This window comes from Lipophrys pholis (assembly GCF_963383615.2).
Source record: "Lipophrys pholis genome assembly, chromosome: 1".
In the NCBI taxonomy this organism is placed as follows: Eukaryota; Metazoa; Chordata; class Actinopteri; order Blenniiformes; family Blenniidae; genus Lipophrys; species Lipophrys pholis.
The window spans coordinates 11,460,280-11,475,878 of record NC_137635.1 but is presented as its reverse complement, the minus strand read 5'-3'; the positions used below and the strand labels follow the sequence as shown (position 1 = coordinate 11,475,878).

Genomic DNA, 15,599 nt, shown 5'->3' with positions numbered 1-15,599 from the left:
AGAGTATATATGATGAAAATGTCTGTTTTTTTTCAAAAAGCCAAACAATTACTATTGAAAATAACTACAATTCCAACATTAAACCAATTTTCATGAAAAAGTCTTGTGCAAAATACAGGGAAATGTCAATGAAAGCTCTTCTGCATGTTTGTACAAACTCACCCTGGCAGCATGGCTTTGAGGCAAATTCTTGTGCCTGCATTCAGTGCAAGGCACCAAGATTACTATCTTAGACGGCCATTTGATTTTATTATTATTTTTCTGCTGGGTTTTTTTGCTGTGTAACTACTCCCACACCACGAGGAGCACGGACACAAATAGCACATCAAAACGAGTGGAACGTTTGGAAATAGGCTCCTCCCAGTTTTGTTAACGTACCTGCAAACCGTTTTTGAAAAGAATCGCAAATAAACTGCAAATCAGTGTTGTCCTCGATCCTTTCTTTCTTTCTTTTTCTTTCTTTCTTGCTCTCTCTCTCTCTCTCTCTCTCTCTCGCTCTCTCTCTCTCTCTCTCTCTCTCTCTCTCTCTCTCTATCGCTCTCTCTTATTGAGTGGTGGAAACTAACATAGAGCAATAGAAGCAGCAGATGGTGGTATTGTAACCTCATGGATGCAAACGACCGTTTAACCCAAAAGAAGAAGAAGACGAGCTCAGCGTCTGTTGCCCGGGAGACACTGCGATCAAAGTAGAGGCAGGCACACAAAGTTTCCTCTGGAGTTTTCTAGTGCTAGTCTGTTGTCCGATATTTCAGCTCAGGTCTCAGTTTTTTGTTGCGTCCAAAACTCTTGGTTTGAAAAATGTGTTAAAAAAAAAACATTCGCTTTAAGATTTTTACTATTTGCTTGGTGGTTTGGTCGGGTCGGGTTGGGGCCTCCTGCAGGCCATTTTTGGCCCACAGGCCTCCTGTTTGACGCCCCTACAATGACCTCGGTGTAATTTCAGGATTTGAAGTCAGCCACATCATCGAGTTTGTAAAAACCAGTATAATGAAACGGCTATAGAGGAAATGTTTGGGACATTTCGCTGTATTTTGCACCATTAAAATTGCCTCTATGTTGAGATTGCAATTCCACCAGTAACTGTTTAGTTTTTGTGAAGAAAATAGAGATTTTCATCCTGTATCCTCTGCGCCACAACAAGGAGAAACTTTAAAGTTGAAGTTTAAAGGTTGTTATGGCACTATGTTAAGGTCAAGATGAAACTGGACTGTATGTGGCCTCTGAACTAAAAAGTATTTGACACCCCTGGTCTACACTGGCCCCTAGTGACTTCCACTCACTTTCTCATGTCAAACAAGTACAAACAGTGTAGAATAAAAATGGGACAAGTCTATATGAGAAGGGTTTTGTCAAGTTATTGATAACACATGTATCTGCTGTGGAACTTTAGATCATTTCAACAGAACAATTGAGAACTGAAATATATACAGACACGTTAATAATTCTTTGCGGGAGCCGGCTGCATTATTTCATGGTCAAAATAATGTCTGTGACCCTCAACACTGTTATATATGTAAACAGTAACAATAGGGGGAAAATGAATATATTCTCGTCACTGTCGTCCAGTGAAACTCATTAGATAGCAAGAGCAAACTTACTGTCTCTCCCTGACCCACTTTTTATTGCACTATTTATACCCCTTCCACGTCAAAACGTTATACTTCACTGTTTTATGCGAGTCTTATTCTGAATGTTCAACCTATTTTTATTTTTTTTCTTTCAATCTGAAATTATCACAAAAATCAGAGCAGTCATTTCTTTCCATTTTGGTGATTGTAAACATTCAATGTTTACCGCATAGCCGTGTACCTCCCCGACAATTTCAGCTCTTTTTTTTTTTTTTTTTTTTACATCTGTCCATTGAATAACTACAATTATGTCTAAGTAATGCCTTGCTTTAGGTTACATCAAGTGCAGAGATTGTTTTAGAGCTGTAAAATAATTACAAAAACCTAAAATTAAAATTAATGTACCACTTCAGAAAGATAATAAATGCTCACCTGTATTTAGAATTTCCCTTTTTTTTTTTCATTTCTTTTGGTAGAAACTTTATGCGTATGGGTTTTTTCTGACTTTGTGTAGAAAACTTGCGTCACTTGCTGTTGTGTAAGTCTTAACTGAATTTAAAATGTCTTAATTCGACTATGGTACTGTGTAAAGGATTAGTAAAAGGCAATTAAGCAATTCCCACATTTCTTCAGTGGATTTAAGCTGTCTCAGCAGCTTGTCTCCACATTTAAATCTTGACCGACGGGATGATGTTAAGCTCAGGACTGAACAGTCTCCTGAAGTGGGAATATAAATGTTTTCTTCTATCCAGATGAATATCATAAGCACTTTTTTGTTTTCTACATTAGACAAACGGCTGTCTTTTATTTCGAGCCCTGATTAAACAAAAGTCTTTGAGTCGGAGACACTGCTGCATCACTGAAGCAGAGTCTCTTCTGTCGGTCAGGCAACACAGCGTCCTCCTGTTGTTTACGTTTTTACTGGAGGAAAAGAGGTGATTCACTGCTACAAATTACAATCACTATTGCCTGTATATACTTTTTTTTCCTTTGTATTGTAAATTTCTATAATTTTGTTATTGTAAAAAAAAGTGTAACTACATTGTTAGAATAAAATAAATCTTATAAGGAATAAAGTCCTGATGTGAGTTAATGGGTCAATGCCATGTCTGATAAACCTCACTGAAACACTGAGGCCCTCTAGTGGCTATACCAGGTTACAACGTCAACTTACTTCTCAACACGTTGATTGAGAAGGAATTTGCCAGTTGAAGTTCTTTGACAGGATCATGCTGCTCGACCTTCACATGAAATTGATTTCCCAATAAAAAAATTAATAAAGCCAAAGACATCAGATTGACAGACACGGGTAACGTCTGTTTTGTCCTTCTCGCTGTATCTAAAAGTGTAATTCTGGCATTATTACTACAATGAACAAGTATTATGAAACAATAGGACATGAGATGTGATTTCATCTGGCTATGGCTTTATTAATATTTGACTCCTACTGATCGCACAAGGCTTTTGAAATCACCTAACATGCACTGAACGTTTCAGTTTCATCAGTTGTATTAGTGGGCGATACGGCGCTCAGCCCCTCATTTGCCTGCCGGGAGGTGGTGAGGTGACAGACAAGCAGAACACCCTCCTCACGCAGGCACTTCCTCCTCACAGCGGAGAGACTCGGACACTCATCAGCCCCTGCAACGTTTTTCTTTCACATGTCATCATGCGTTGGATGTTAACTGGATGCTGCGGCCTTGCATTGATCAGTCTGTCAGGTAAGTGTAAAGTTTAATATTGTCGCTTTACTTTGTGCATGAAAGATGAAAATAACACATGAAGATGTGTATTTGTAATGAAGGATCTATCAGGGTCACTTTAACACTGTGAAAAGCGTACTACAGTTTGATCCGGAGCTTTAAACCTTGATTTCATCATCTTTATAACCACACTGAATATAATTATTTTGCATGTTATTTTGGGACTTTTGCTTCCTGCCCATCTGGACGAAAAGAGGAAGTTGTTATTTGAGACAAAGACGATCATGTTGTTGTCATGTTAATGAACAAATATCGTCTTCCTGTCACCAAGAGGTTAGAAAGATAAACACCACTTGATTATTATTATTAACTTAAATACAATACCATATGACAGACTTGTACGATGTGTACGAGGAGACCTACAGAACCAGACTTGTCGCTACTACCCAGTCCAAATAAGTCAGAATATCTTCATTTCCTTGGTGAAAAAAACTAACTTCTGCCACTCATAACTGTGCTCCAGTGTCTTGCATTTTCTCATTGCTTTGTTGTCCGCTTAGTTGCAATAAACAGCAGCTACCAAGTGAAGCAGCGGCCTCGGTTCTATGGCGTGAAAACCGGCAGCTCTGTGGTCTTCACCTGCAACTCTGAGCCAGACGTGCCCGGAAGAGCAGAGTGGTACAAGGCCAATCAGTACGACGCTCCCTGGGAAGAATGGACACTGATGCAGAAAAACCAAAGGATTAACTTTCAGAACAAGAGTCGGATCCAAAATGCCTTCCTCCTCATCTCTAACCTACAACCAGATGACAGTGCGGTGTACTTTTGCAAAATAAACGGCACACCAGGACCTGGAAGTCAACTTCAGGCTGCAAGTAAGTGGCCGGGACAATCTGCTTCTTATCCATCCGTCTCATCTACAACTTCATCCAGTCCAGGTTCACTGAAGCTGAGACCAGACCGCATAGAAACTCCCAAAACCTTCAACCTTCTTGCTATGAGGATAAATAAACAAACTGAAGGTAGTCATGTCTGCTCTTTTATCGAGTGCCAGTATCCATTTCGTCCCCTCACAGAGCCGATTGATCCGTCTCAGGCACAATACCGGACCAACATGAAGGATGGTCTGATCGTGCTTCAGGGCCTGATGGTCGCCGTGTGCCTCGCCGCACTTCTCATGCGCAAACAAAAGCTGGTGAGGAAGACTGATTTACCAATTTACTTCAGGAAATGCTCTGGAGCTCTTTTTGATTACCGTACATCTGCCGCTTCATAATCATCGTCTCTGTACCGAGTTGACCAATGTCCAAATTTTATTTTCACAAATTGGCATTTAACCAAATCAACCAGAAACATCTCAAGATCCAAAATTGAAGAGGCTGTATCAAATCATCACCACAAACTTTAAATGGAATGTCTTACATGTTTCGTCAAATGAGTGAGATTTAAGCTTCTTTTCTTCAATAATTGATACTCAACTGAAACAATTTAATATTTTGTTCCTTGGCTTATGTTTAGCTGCATGTATTTGTCTGTATCAAACATGACACATAAAAACACTAACAAAGAAAAGTTGATCAATAATAATAATAAGATAATTAAAAAAAAAAAAAAAACCTGAAGGAATCAGACTTGTTATCTTGAGAGTAGGACCACGTATATAATGATCACAAAAGATGAGGAAGCGTCTTCTAATGATGCTTCAAAAAGCAGAACAGGCCTAAAAAAAGTTTAAAGGTCTGTAATCAAATGGTGACACATTTATAAGGAGCATAGAGGCAGAGCAGCAGAACGGCTATTGTTTTATTTTGTTTTGAATGGTGACCTGAAAGGCTCTTTTAAATAAAAGTTATTTTCATTATTATTATTATTATTATTATTGTTGTTGTTGTTGTCGTTGTCGTCGTTATCATTATCGTTATTGTTGTTATTATTATCATCAGTATGCTTGTCATACAATATTAACCCACAACTATTTGCCTTAGAGTTACATCACAGCAATTCTAAAGCCTAAAACTGCACTTTAGTTTGCTTTTGAGTACTTGACATATTTAGAAAAAGAAATACACACAAATCCCTGTTGATTAAAACAGTTATTTCTGGTTCTCATTTAGAGATTACACAGTTGGAGTACTATTACTGTTTTGTACTCTCAGTACAAGAGGAACTCTTTTCTCACATGTCCTCCATGTTTCATTCAACAGCAGGAAAAGAACGACAGTTTCTACGAGGAGCCCGACATTGATCACATCTATCAGGTTGGTAGACGCTTTAGTGTTTTACAGTTTGACATTACTGTCTGACATGCCAGGCTGAGCACACAGCTGTGCACATGTGCTTTACATAGGCCACTGCCTCCGTGCATCAATGACCTTCAAAACACAATTGTTCCTTTTGGAGACACAATTGTAACTTTTACTTCCTTCCTTTTTTAACAGGAAACACATATATGGAGATAGATAATCTATGTTTGTCTTAAATGAATTCAATGTTGCAGTAATGTGTTGTACTGGGAAATTGTGGCGATCACAGTAACAATCAGAAGTAATGGAAATTTTATGTTGTGGCCTTGACTAAGTTGTTTTTTTTTCTTGCTTATATTATGTTGTGCCGCTGCAGCGAGGATTCCAACCCATATTCTCCTCCTTTAAAGTGAAGGGTGTCAAACACATTTTTACTTCATTTTGAGTACTAAAATAGTTTGTTCTGTTGTGGCACTCAGTATAACTTGTGGAAAAGTGTATGTTTTCGCAACATGTTCTGCCGTCAGTACCGAATACTACATAAAGCCAATTTTAATACAACTTACTGGTGCAAAACACATTGAAAAACTCCCCTGACAGCACGGCTTTGATAGTAGCTTGCTGCCTTTCATGTTGCGTTGTGTCTGCCACTCGTAAGAAAACTGCTAAAAGGTTGAAGGCACCTTTGTAACTATTTTCAATTTGCTTGGTCTTCTCCTCGGCACATATTGGAGCCTCTTTTCTCGCGCACCGGTTTTGGCCCACAAGCCTTATGTTTGACACCCCTGGTTAAAAGCAAGACGGTTTTTCAGATTGAAAAAAAAAGCCTTTTGGATCACAAAAGTTCAGCATCACCATCGTGGGGTCACCGAGCTTTAGAGTGGGTTCCAGCTGATAATGACCGAATGCAGGACACACCTGGACAGGTCACCAGTCCTTCACAGGACAAACACAAAGAGACTCTAGATGTGTCGAAAAAGACCGATTTTCTCCAGCATAGCACCATTTTAAATATGGATCAGATAGTTTAGTCCTTGGATAACTGGTGACCTGTCCAGCATATATGTCAATGCAAACAATATATACTTTATCTTTGTCTTTGAATAACACAAATCAAAACTACCCATCTGCCTGAACTGGATTTTTTTTTTAATTGTAATTAAAATGAATGTTTTACTCAGAGCTGCCACACGCGAGGTGAGTGTAACCAACCTCTTCATCTTTCAGGGTTTGGAAATCGATACGTGTGGCGGAGGACTGTATGAGGAGCTCTCTGTGTACGCTCAGGCTGAAGGAGCTGAGGCCCCATGGGAGTAAGACTCGGCACAACCCAGCAAGTGTTGGGATTTTGTTACTGAACTTAAGTGGATTTTTCAGGGATCTTTTTAAAAAAATATTTTTTTATTGACTCTTTACTTTCCATTTAAAGTGAAACATCTGTTCATTCCCCTCCTCGCTGGTTATTTGACCCTCCATGAGGTACGATTCAGTTCCACTGGAATGATGCCGTTTCAAGTGGAATTTATTGTGTTTCATATAAAGTCCAACCCGATTGTCACAATCTCTTTTTTTTTCCGATTTATTTTGAAGGAATAGTTTAGTGATTCAAACCTCTGATGCAAGTTGAATTATGATCAGTGGTCATTATCAAATATTCCACGTTTTATTACTACTACTAGTACCATTTAGTACTAATGTGTGTGCACATGGACATACATTATATGTGCATAAAACCCAACCATGAGGAAACGGTTCAACATGCCTTAAGAAAACGTTGTGTATTAGTATAGTTAACAATTTTGCTCTTTTCTTTTTGTGCTTGACATTTTGCAGTTGGTTTTATTTGTACTCACAGATTCATTTCTTTGTACTTCCATGTGAGTACATTTATCATCTACTTGGAAGTATTGATTCCCTTTCATTCTGTAATTATTTTACTTGAACTCACTCTTCAGTTGTCTTTCTTTTGCAGTAGGATGGATTGTTTGCTTCTAAAAATGCAGCAGCTTAATTTTTTCTAAATGCTCAAACTATATGTTAATCTGCATTCATTAGTAAACCCCGGAGCTGATTAATCTGTTCTGACCTGAAGTCATGAAACTGAAAATGCCATTTTTGGTGCTTTAATGTGTTTTCTATTATTTAATGTTTACAGAACTTCATGATGACTCTGTTGCTTGACATTATTCTCAGTAATGACAAGTGGTGTGCGGTTCCTCAAAGCCCAAACAATAAACCTTGTCATTCTTGTTTGTTAGTGATAAAAAAGCTTTTGTTTTATGTATCAGAATTCAACACAATTAAAGGACAGTTTGCTTAAAAAAGTATTTTTTTATTTTCTTGACAGATAAAACAGTAAATAAATACATAATTTATTATATGATGAATAAATAAATAAATGAGTCCGTTTGATGTGATGTGCAGGCAGGTTTTAGTTGGGGATCAGAGATGAAGCCAGCAGATCAGCTCTTGTGAGATGAAGTTGGATTTCAGTCCTGATCAGCTCCCAGGATGCAGCACTGGGCTCCTACACACACAAACATATCACAGTTATCACCACATGACACAAAACATGTTAGTCAACCCACAATCTGACTTCAACTTACACTTTTCTTCAGGACGAGCTGTGACAGTCTCTTGAAGTACATCTGGAGCTTTGCACTCTTCTTCTTACGAGCCTGACTTCCAATCTGAGTTGATCGCAAGAAACAAGGAAAAAGATTTTTGATAAACATTCATCATGTGGCAGAGGTTCGGGGCACCACGAGTCAGATCAAATGAAATGTAGAAGTGTGGTTGATAGTGAACTTACACAGGAGCTCAGTTCATCAGCCTGCTTGTTCAGGACATTGAGAAAGTGCTCCACTGTGCTCTCCTCCCATGATGCAGCGCTGTAATCCTCCTCAAATAGAGCAGAAACCTCCCTCAGGATCTGAACGGTGAAAACAAGTTTATCCTCCGCCTGGAAAAGAAGAACATCAGGAGCCATCAGATACATTCATCCCAACTGTTTCACAGTCACATGACTATATTCTCATGATCGTGCATTAAAGGTGCAGAGGACAATAGTTGAGGAGGACTTACTGAAGCTTTTGACGCCTGGTCGTACAGATGGTGAGGAAAGGCCAGAGTGTCCAGCTCAGCATCCTCAGTGGTGTTGGTGGAATTATTAGTCTGCAGATCAGACACACAAATCAAGTTTTAAACTGTGCAAACACCAAAATAAATCCTTGACCGTGTCAATGCTGCTGGAAACAAGAGTGAAATGAAGCACTCACCATGTTATCAAGCAGAGCCAACGAGGTTTGACTGTGTTGTTTGAATTTGTCGTTCATCCACCTGCAGCTGAGCGAGGAGCCTGCACTGAGCAGAGCCAGAAACAGGCACACAGACAACGTCTTGTTGAGCATCTTCACAAGAAATTGAAGTTTGTCTTTGGTATGAAGCAAATCTTCAGGTGTCTCCTGGTGTTGTGATGGAGCAGACCTGCAGCGCCTCATTTAAAGCAGAGCGCGCCTATTTCGTTTTTCGGACGTCCATCTGCGGGGAATCACTGCGCGAGACTTTACTGCGGCTTACGGTTCAATTCAAAAGTCAGACACATACCGAAGTTTAAATGTCACACATTTCAGCTTTGAATTGGTGTCGTCGAACAAGATTTGTGACACGACATCATCATATTTCATGAGAAAAGGTGGCGCGTAAAAGGCGCATCGCGCAAATGAATGGATTTATTATCAAACCACAATTATCATGCAGTAACGTGATGCCTATCCCTAATATAGCTATATACCTCCGCATACATGTATAATGCATATTGAATTTCAATTGGAGTCCTGAGGGGATAAAACGCTCCTGTATTGTAGAATAATTTAAATGAACGCGTAAACCCACAACATGTTGTAGGAGCTTTACTTTTAGAAAGGACTTCTGGCATATAGAAAACACGAAACAAGATAAATCAGTCGAGCTAAAAGTCAGCTCATTAACAGAGAAAATACCAAGGCCACTGCTTTTTAAATTACTTTCATTAAAGCGTTTAATATGTTAGTGGATCCGAAACAATGTCCAGACACAATAAATAAACTGCAGCTGAGTTTAATCTAAAGCTTCTGTGTTGTCACTTGATGATGATGGTGTGTTAATAAATCTTGCTGAAATAATTGATATGATCAATAACCGGTGACATTATCGCTGCATTAAATGTTTTGTGGATTATTGGCACGGAGTGAGTCTGGATGAATGAATAATTCAACTAATGCTTAGATAATGGTCATTGCGAAGTAAAAAGTGCGAGCAGACAGGTGTGGCTGCACTTTGTCCGTGAGGGAAGTTTCAGCGCCGAGAAAATGAAAGTGTGCCAGCGATCTGCGGCCTGCGCTGTGACGCGCGTTCACACGAACTGGTCAGTGATGTTTCGTGTTGTTTTCACCAGAAAGAGCAGCTTCACCGTGGGAAGTAGGACACGTGGGAAGAAGTGCATTCTCATGCACCTTTAAACTTCCAGATAAGAACAAAGTTTCAGCCCGAAACGAATCAGAATGAATAAAAAGTTAAATGTAAGTTCACTGGTATCCCTGATCTGTTTCTGTACATACTTTCTCTTTAGTAAAGTTTCTTTGATTACTTAAGGTTGTATTTTTCCGACGACATTTCACTCGCAAGTATTTATCTTTTCTGCTCCCTATTTAATTCCACTTGGACGAAACTCGAAAAATAAAACCCCAAAAAGACAAAGAAAACAACACATTTGGCCCAATTGAGACGGAAATACAACACCCTAATCAGAATAGTCGCTGCTGTAACGTCAAGATATATTGACGTGCATTTTCTTTCAGTGATGAAAAGTATGTCCAGATATAAAAAAAAAGAGTGTAATGCAGAAACCCATCAATATATTTGAGATTCTCTCGTCCCATTTTTGTTCGTCATTTGGTAACTTTATTTGGAGTTCTTCATTTTTTATCGTGTTTGAAACGTTCAATGTGTCCAAATCACTCTTTGAACACTAGATGGCTCTCAATGACAACAAAATATCTAAAGAGCAAACCAAATATCAAACTGAAGAAAAAGACGTGCGAGAGGGGTTTTTTTCTGCAAATTATTATTTGTAAAAAGTCATGAAAAGAGGAAAACATCTTAACACGTGAAATGAAAATATTCGAGACACAACTTTAAGCTCCTAACTTTTCCAACAAATAAAAAGGACTAATAGACACATTTAATCACAATCCAAATTTAAAAAAAAAAGGAAAATCTATAATAATAACAAACCAATTATATTTTCTTAAAAAAGTAGAAGTATTTCCATTATTTAAAAAAAAACAAAACAAATAAGCAAACATATAAAGAATTGTTCCGAAATAGGAAAGTCCCAATGACAAAAGGTAATACTATTCTTATTTGGGGGAATAGAAACATTTTATTTCAATCTCTTTTTCCTGTCTCCGATCCCGTTAATGTCCATTTCAGCATAACGGTTCTCCTTTGCTTTCTGTTTGTTTCACAACAGGACGATGTGTGCACAGAGATATGCCCCCCATGAGTTCAGCTTGCGTCCGTCATTGCGTCACTCCAAAACGTGATACGTCACTGATTTCACAAATTTCGGGCTGACAGCGCTCATCCAGGTACAAGGAGACGGACTGTGTTCATTGGTTTAGTCCGGGTCGCTCCATCTAGTTTGGCCTGAACCTCAGATGCAGACCTAAGAGAAAGAAGACATTACGTCTCTTCGTATCTCTATTGGTGTTTTTTCACGTCTGTCCTGTTTCAGTGCGGAGCCCCGGAGTGAACATTGGGGGGGAAAAAATAACACGTGTATGACTTTGGGGCTTATTTTTCAACATTTGGGCATTACATTGAGAATTTCTGCTCCTTTCACTTAATTTCTTGGGTGTGTCTGAATCAAATGCTTCAACGTTGGAGGTGTACAATGATAGAACGCTGCTTTAAAAACTGTTTCCAATGGCAACCTCCGTAAACACACTGATTAAAGTTCTTTCACGTGAAGCGCCGTTAAAAGGCTCATTTTATGCCTATAAAATCCAAGCTTTCATTTACAGTGGTATGTAGTTTGTTTTTTAGTTGCTGATGAACCAAAAGTATTCATTATAAAGAAGTTCTGTTGGTTAGAAAATAATATCGGAGCGGAGCGGAGCGGAGCAGCCTCATACTGCCTTGCTCAGCGGCTGCAGCGCCTCAGCCTGCGGTCAGAACGCGAAACAAGACCTGGACGTGACGTTAGTTATAATAATGTTACCATGAAAAGTGTGAAAAATAAACGACAATGGAAAACTGCTTCTAAATGACATCCGACGTAGCGGACTGACAGCGGAGGAGCGCGGCAGCGCTCTCGAGAGCTGCGGCTCCGCGAACGCGGATTAAATAATCCCGTTCCCTCGTATTATTAACTTCAGGGAATGACTTCTTATATCATTCCCACGCGTATTTTTTTCTTTTTTTCTCTATAACCACTCTGGGGCTCAGTGTTCGCTGTAGTTCTCAGAAAGCCGGTACAACCTCGCTTTCGCCTTTTACGTAGCGATAACTCCAGAGATAACTCCAGAGATAACTCCAGAGATAACTCCAGAGATAACGCCAGAGATAACTCCAGGGATAACTCCAGAGATAACTCCAGAGATAACTCCGCCCCCAGTTGATGACGCGTCGGGTCCCAGTCTAGCTCCTCTGGGGCCAGCGTAGCACCAGTTTAGCCCCTGTTTGGCCGGGGCTTTGGCAGTGGAAAGACAAAGAACTGGTGCTAAGTCTGGCCCTGGCTCCGAACTAGCACCTGGTTCTTTCCGGTGGAAAAGCCCCCCCGGGAGTCGGAAGTGGCTCCAGGCCTTCGAGACGCAGCTTCTTTCAAGGCTCAACCTCATCTTTCCCTCTGACTGATGACAGTCAAAGAATGCAACACTTCTGCTTCTCACTTCCTACATTTCCTTTGACACAGCATACGACCTTGTACCAAGGCAAAAACAAAACAAAACACTTGAATAATCTGCACATAAAAACAGAGCAGAGACGCTTTCATTTTTCAGAATCCGGAGGACGTTTCAATATCACATCAACTCATGAGAGTGGATTCAGAGATTTTCTTCTAAAGCTTTAGAGTTTCAAATAGGGGGAAATTTGGGATTTTTTCCATAATTCACTATACTTAAATAACATTTCAACATGTTTTGTTACAGTTGGTGATTAGGTTAAGAGTTAAAACAACTAACAATTGATTTTTACTTCATGGACATAAATGACTGGATTTAGTTTTGTGTCCATGAGTTATATTTATCATTATCAGTAGAGACAAGATTGCAGTAAATGGATCAACAAAAAAGTTTGTGTTCATGATCTTTTTATTATTTTGTTTTTATGTCAGTGGAAAGATTTGGTATAAAACAACAGATGTCACATTGTTCAGATTCATATGAGTGATGAATAACGAGAATGAAAGCATCAGATTGTTTGTACTTGCCTGAAGAGGCATTCTTTATTTTATGAAAATGGAATAAAAACAATTTGGGTCATTGAACATTTAAGAAAAACAGCAGGATAAAAAAAAAAAAAGGATTGCTCTCAATAGATAGATGAATAGATAAATACATAAATACTTAAATAGATAAATAAATAAACCCATCCTCTGATGGACATGGTACAGGTGGCTTTTAGTAAGCAGATGAAACCAAATGGTCGACAAGAATCAGGTGAAGTTTGATTTCTCTCCTCATCAGCTCCCAGGCAGCAACGCTGTGGCTCTGCAAACAAAAACAAAAAACGATGGATGGATGGATGGATGGATGGATGGATGGATGGATGGATGGATGGATGGATGGATGGATGGATGGATGGATGGATGGATGGATGGATGGATGGATGGATGGATGGATGGATGGATGGATGGATGGATGGATGGATGGATGAACTCACCCTGTTCTGCAGGACTTGGTGCGACAGCCTCTCAAAATACATGTGCATCTTCTTGATTATCCTTGTTTGGTGCTGACTCACAATCTGTAGAAGATTAAAACAGACAAAATAAAATATGATAAGACAACATAAGATGCATTTTTAACTGCCTTTTTAAATTACTTGATAACTGCCTTTTTTTTTAACTAACAAATGTACCCAATTCAGTCTTCAGTATTCAAACAAATGCGGAAAAATCGGGGAAAAAATGTTGAATTTGATTAGCAAATGATTGAGTTTGGCAAATTAGATTTAATATAACTCCCATCTTGAAAACAAATATTTTTGAACTCGCTAACTGGGTATATGAGAGTGTGTGGGGCGATTGTAAAGTCATATACTCACACATGAACTGAGTTCATCAGCCTGCTTGTTCAGGACATTGAGAAAGTGATCCACTGTGCTCTCCTCCCATGATGCAGCGCTGTAATCCTCCTCAAACAGAGCAGAAACCTCCCTCAGGATCTGAACGGTGAAAAGAAGTTTATCCTCAGCCTGGAAAAGCAAGAAGAAAGAGGCAAATCAGTGCAAATTCCGGTCACTTGTTAGTGCCACAGCATGATATTTTTTTCCTGATTTGCAGTCAAACACAATAAAAGAGCACTCACGGATGCTTTGGAGGCCTTCTGGTACAGATTATAAGGGAAGGGAAGAAGTGCGTCCTCCGCGCCAGCATCCTCAGTCCTGCCCATTGCGTCCAGCAGAATCAAGGAGTTTTCACTGTACTGTGAGAATTTCTGATCCATCCAGGTGCAGCTGAGGGAGGAGCCTGCACTCAGCACAGAGAGAAACAGGCACGCAGAGTAAATCATGCACAGCATCTTTGTCAAAGTTAGGCTTCTTTGTTTTGAGCACAAAGTGAATATTGAAGATGCCCCCGGCGAACCTGCAGAGCCTCATTTATAGAGGAGCGCACCTTTTTCGGTTTTCAGTCCTTCGTCGGTGGGGAAACTCCTGAGCAGGTAGACTGCGAGCGACAAGCAACACTGTTGGATGCCTCACTTTGACTGATAAAAAACATTAAAACACGCAAATCCCACTACATTATACAAATAAAGGAAAATATATTCTCACATGACTAGTATAAATATTTTATTCCGCACTGCACATGAATAATCTGAGCGTAAGGGGGAGTGATACATTTTTCTCAGATAATATTCCCATTTTTTTCTGAGGTGAAATTGAGATTAAAGAGAATTAGTCGGAAGGTAAAACGATAAATACTTTAATTGAAAAACACATTATTATATTTGATTCGTTGCCATTATAAAAGACGCTCCAGAAACTATTGAATTTAGAAAACTTACCTTTTTTTCTGGTTTCTAATTGTCTAAATTGTAACAATCTGCTCCTTCTGGTGAAAACAACACGAAACATCACTGACCAGTTCGTGTGAACGCGCGTCACAGCGCAGGCCACATATAACCGGCACACTTTCATTTTCTCGGCGTTGAAACGTCCCTCACGGACAAAGTGCAGCCACACCTGTCTGCTCGCACTTTTTACTTCGCAATGACTATTATCTAAGCATTAGTTGATTTATTCATTCATCCAGACTCACTCCGTGCCAATAGGCTGGCTGCAGCAGCGCAACTGTGAATCCACTAAACATTTAATGCAGCGATAATGTCACCGGTTATTGATCATATCAATTATTTCAGCAAGATTTATTAACACACCATCATCATCAACTGACAACACAGAAGCTTCAGATTAAACTCAGCTGCAGTTTATTTATTGTGTCTGGACCCTTTCGGATCCACTAACTTATTAAACGCTTTAATGAAAGTAATTTAAAAAGCAGTGGCCTTGGTATTTTCTCTGTTAATGAGCTGACTTTTAGCTCGACTGATTTATCTTGTTTCATGTTTTCTATATGCCAGAAGTCTTTTCTAAAAGTAAAGCTCCTACAACATGTTGTGGGTTTACGCGTTCATTTAAATTATTCTACAATCCAGGAGCGTTTTTTTCCCCTCAGGACTCCAATTGAAATTCAAAATGCATTATACATGTATGCGGAGGTATATATATATTAGGGATAGGCAACACGTTATTGCATGATAATTGTGGTTTGATAATAAATCCATTCATTTGCGCGATGCGCCTTTTACGCGCCACCT

At 39.3% G+C, this 15,599-nt stretch overlaps 2 protein-coding genes across 2 annotated transcripts; one reads left to right on the top strand and one right to left on the bottom strand.

Annotated features, from left to right (window-relative positions):
* Positions 1–3,139: 3,139 nt before the first annotated feature.
* Positions 3,140–7,960, top strand: cd79b (CD79b molecule, immunoglobulin-associated beta). The gene is made up of 5 exons (XM_080480281.1): positions 3,140–3,289; positions 3,832–4,146; positions 4,348–4,466; positions 5,476–5,529; positions 6,742–7,960. The coding sequence occupies exons 1-5, from the start codon at positions 3,238–3,240 to the stop codon at positions 6,829–6,831; spliced, it is 630 nt and encodes a 209-aa protein (XP_080336407.1). The 5' UTR covers positions 3,140–3,237; the 3' UTR covers positions 6,832–7,960.
* A 112-nt stretch (positions 7,961–8,072) lies between these two features.
* LOC308120034 (interferon a3-like) lies at positions 8,073–8,924 on the bottom strand (the record flags this gene model as incomplete). The annotated part of the gene is made up of 3 exons (XM_080480404.1): positions 8,073–8,476; positions 8,599–8,688; positions 8,793–8,924. 3 exons carry the CDS (start codon positions 8,922–8,924, stop codon positions 8,288–8,290), a joined length of 411 nt encoding a protein of 136 aa, XP_080336530.1. The 3' UTR covers positions 8,073–8,287.
* Positions 8,925–15,599: the final 6,675 nt, after the last annotated feature.

Bases quoted from the DNA above. Each gene is read 5' to 3' on its own strand.
- cd79b (XM_080480281.1), top strand. From the start codon at position 3,238: ATGCGTTGGATGTTAACTGGATGCTGCGGCCTTGCATTGATCAGTCTG. The intron at 4,467-5,475 runs GTGAGGAAGACT...TTCATTCAACAG, and splicing joins TCATGCGCAAACAAAAGCTG to CAGGAAAAGAACGACAGTTT. The intron at 5,530-6,741 runs GTTGGTAGACGC...TTCATCTTTCAG, and splicing joins ACATTGATCACATCTATCAG to GGTTTGGAAATCGATACGTG.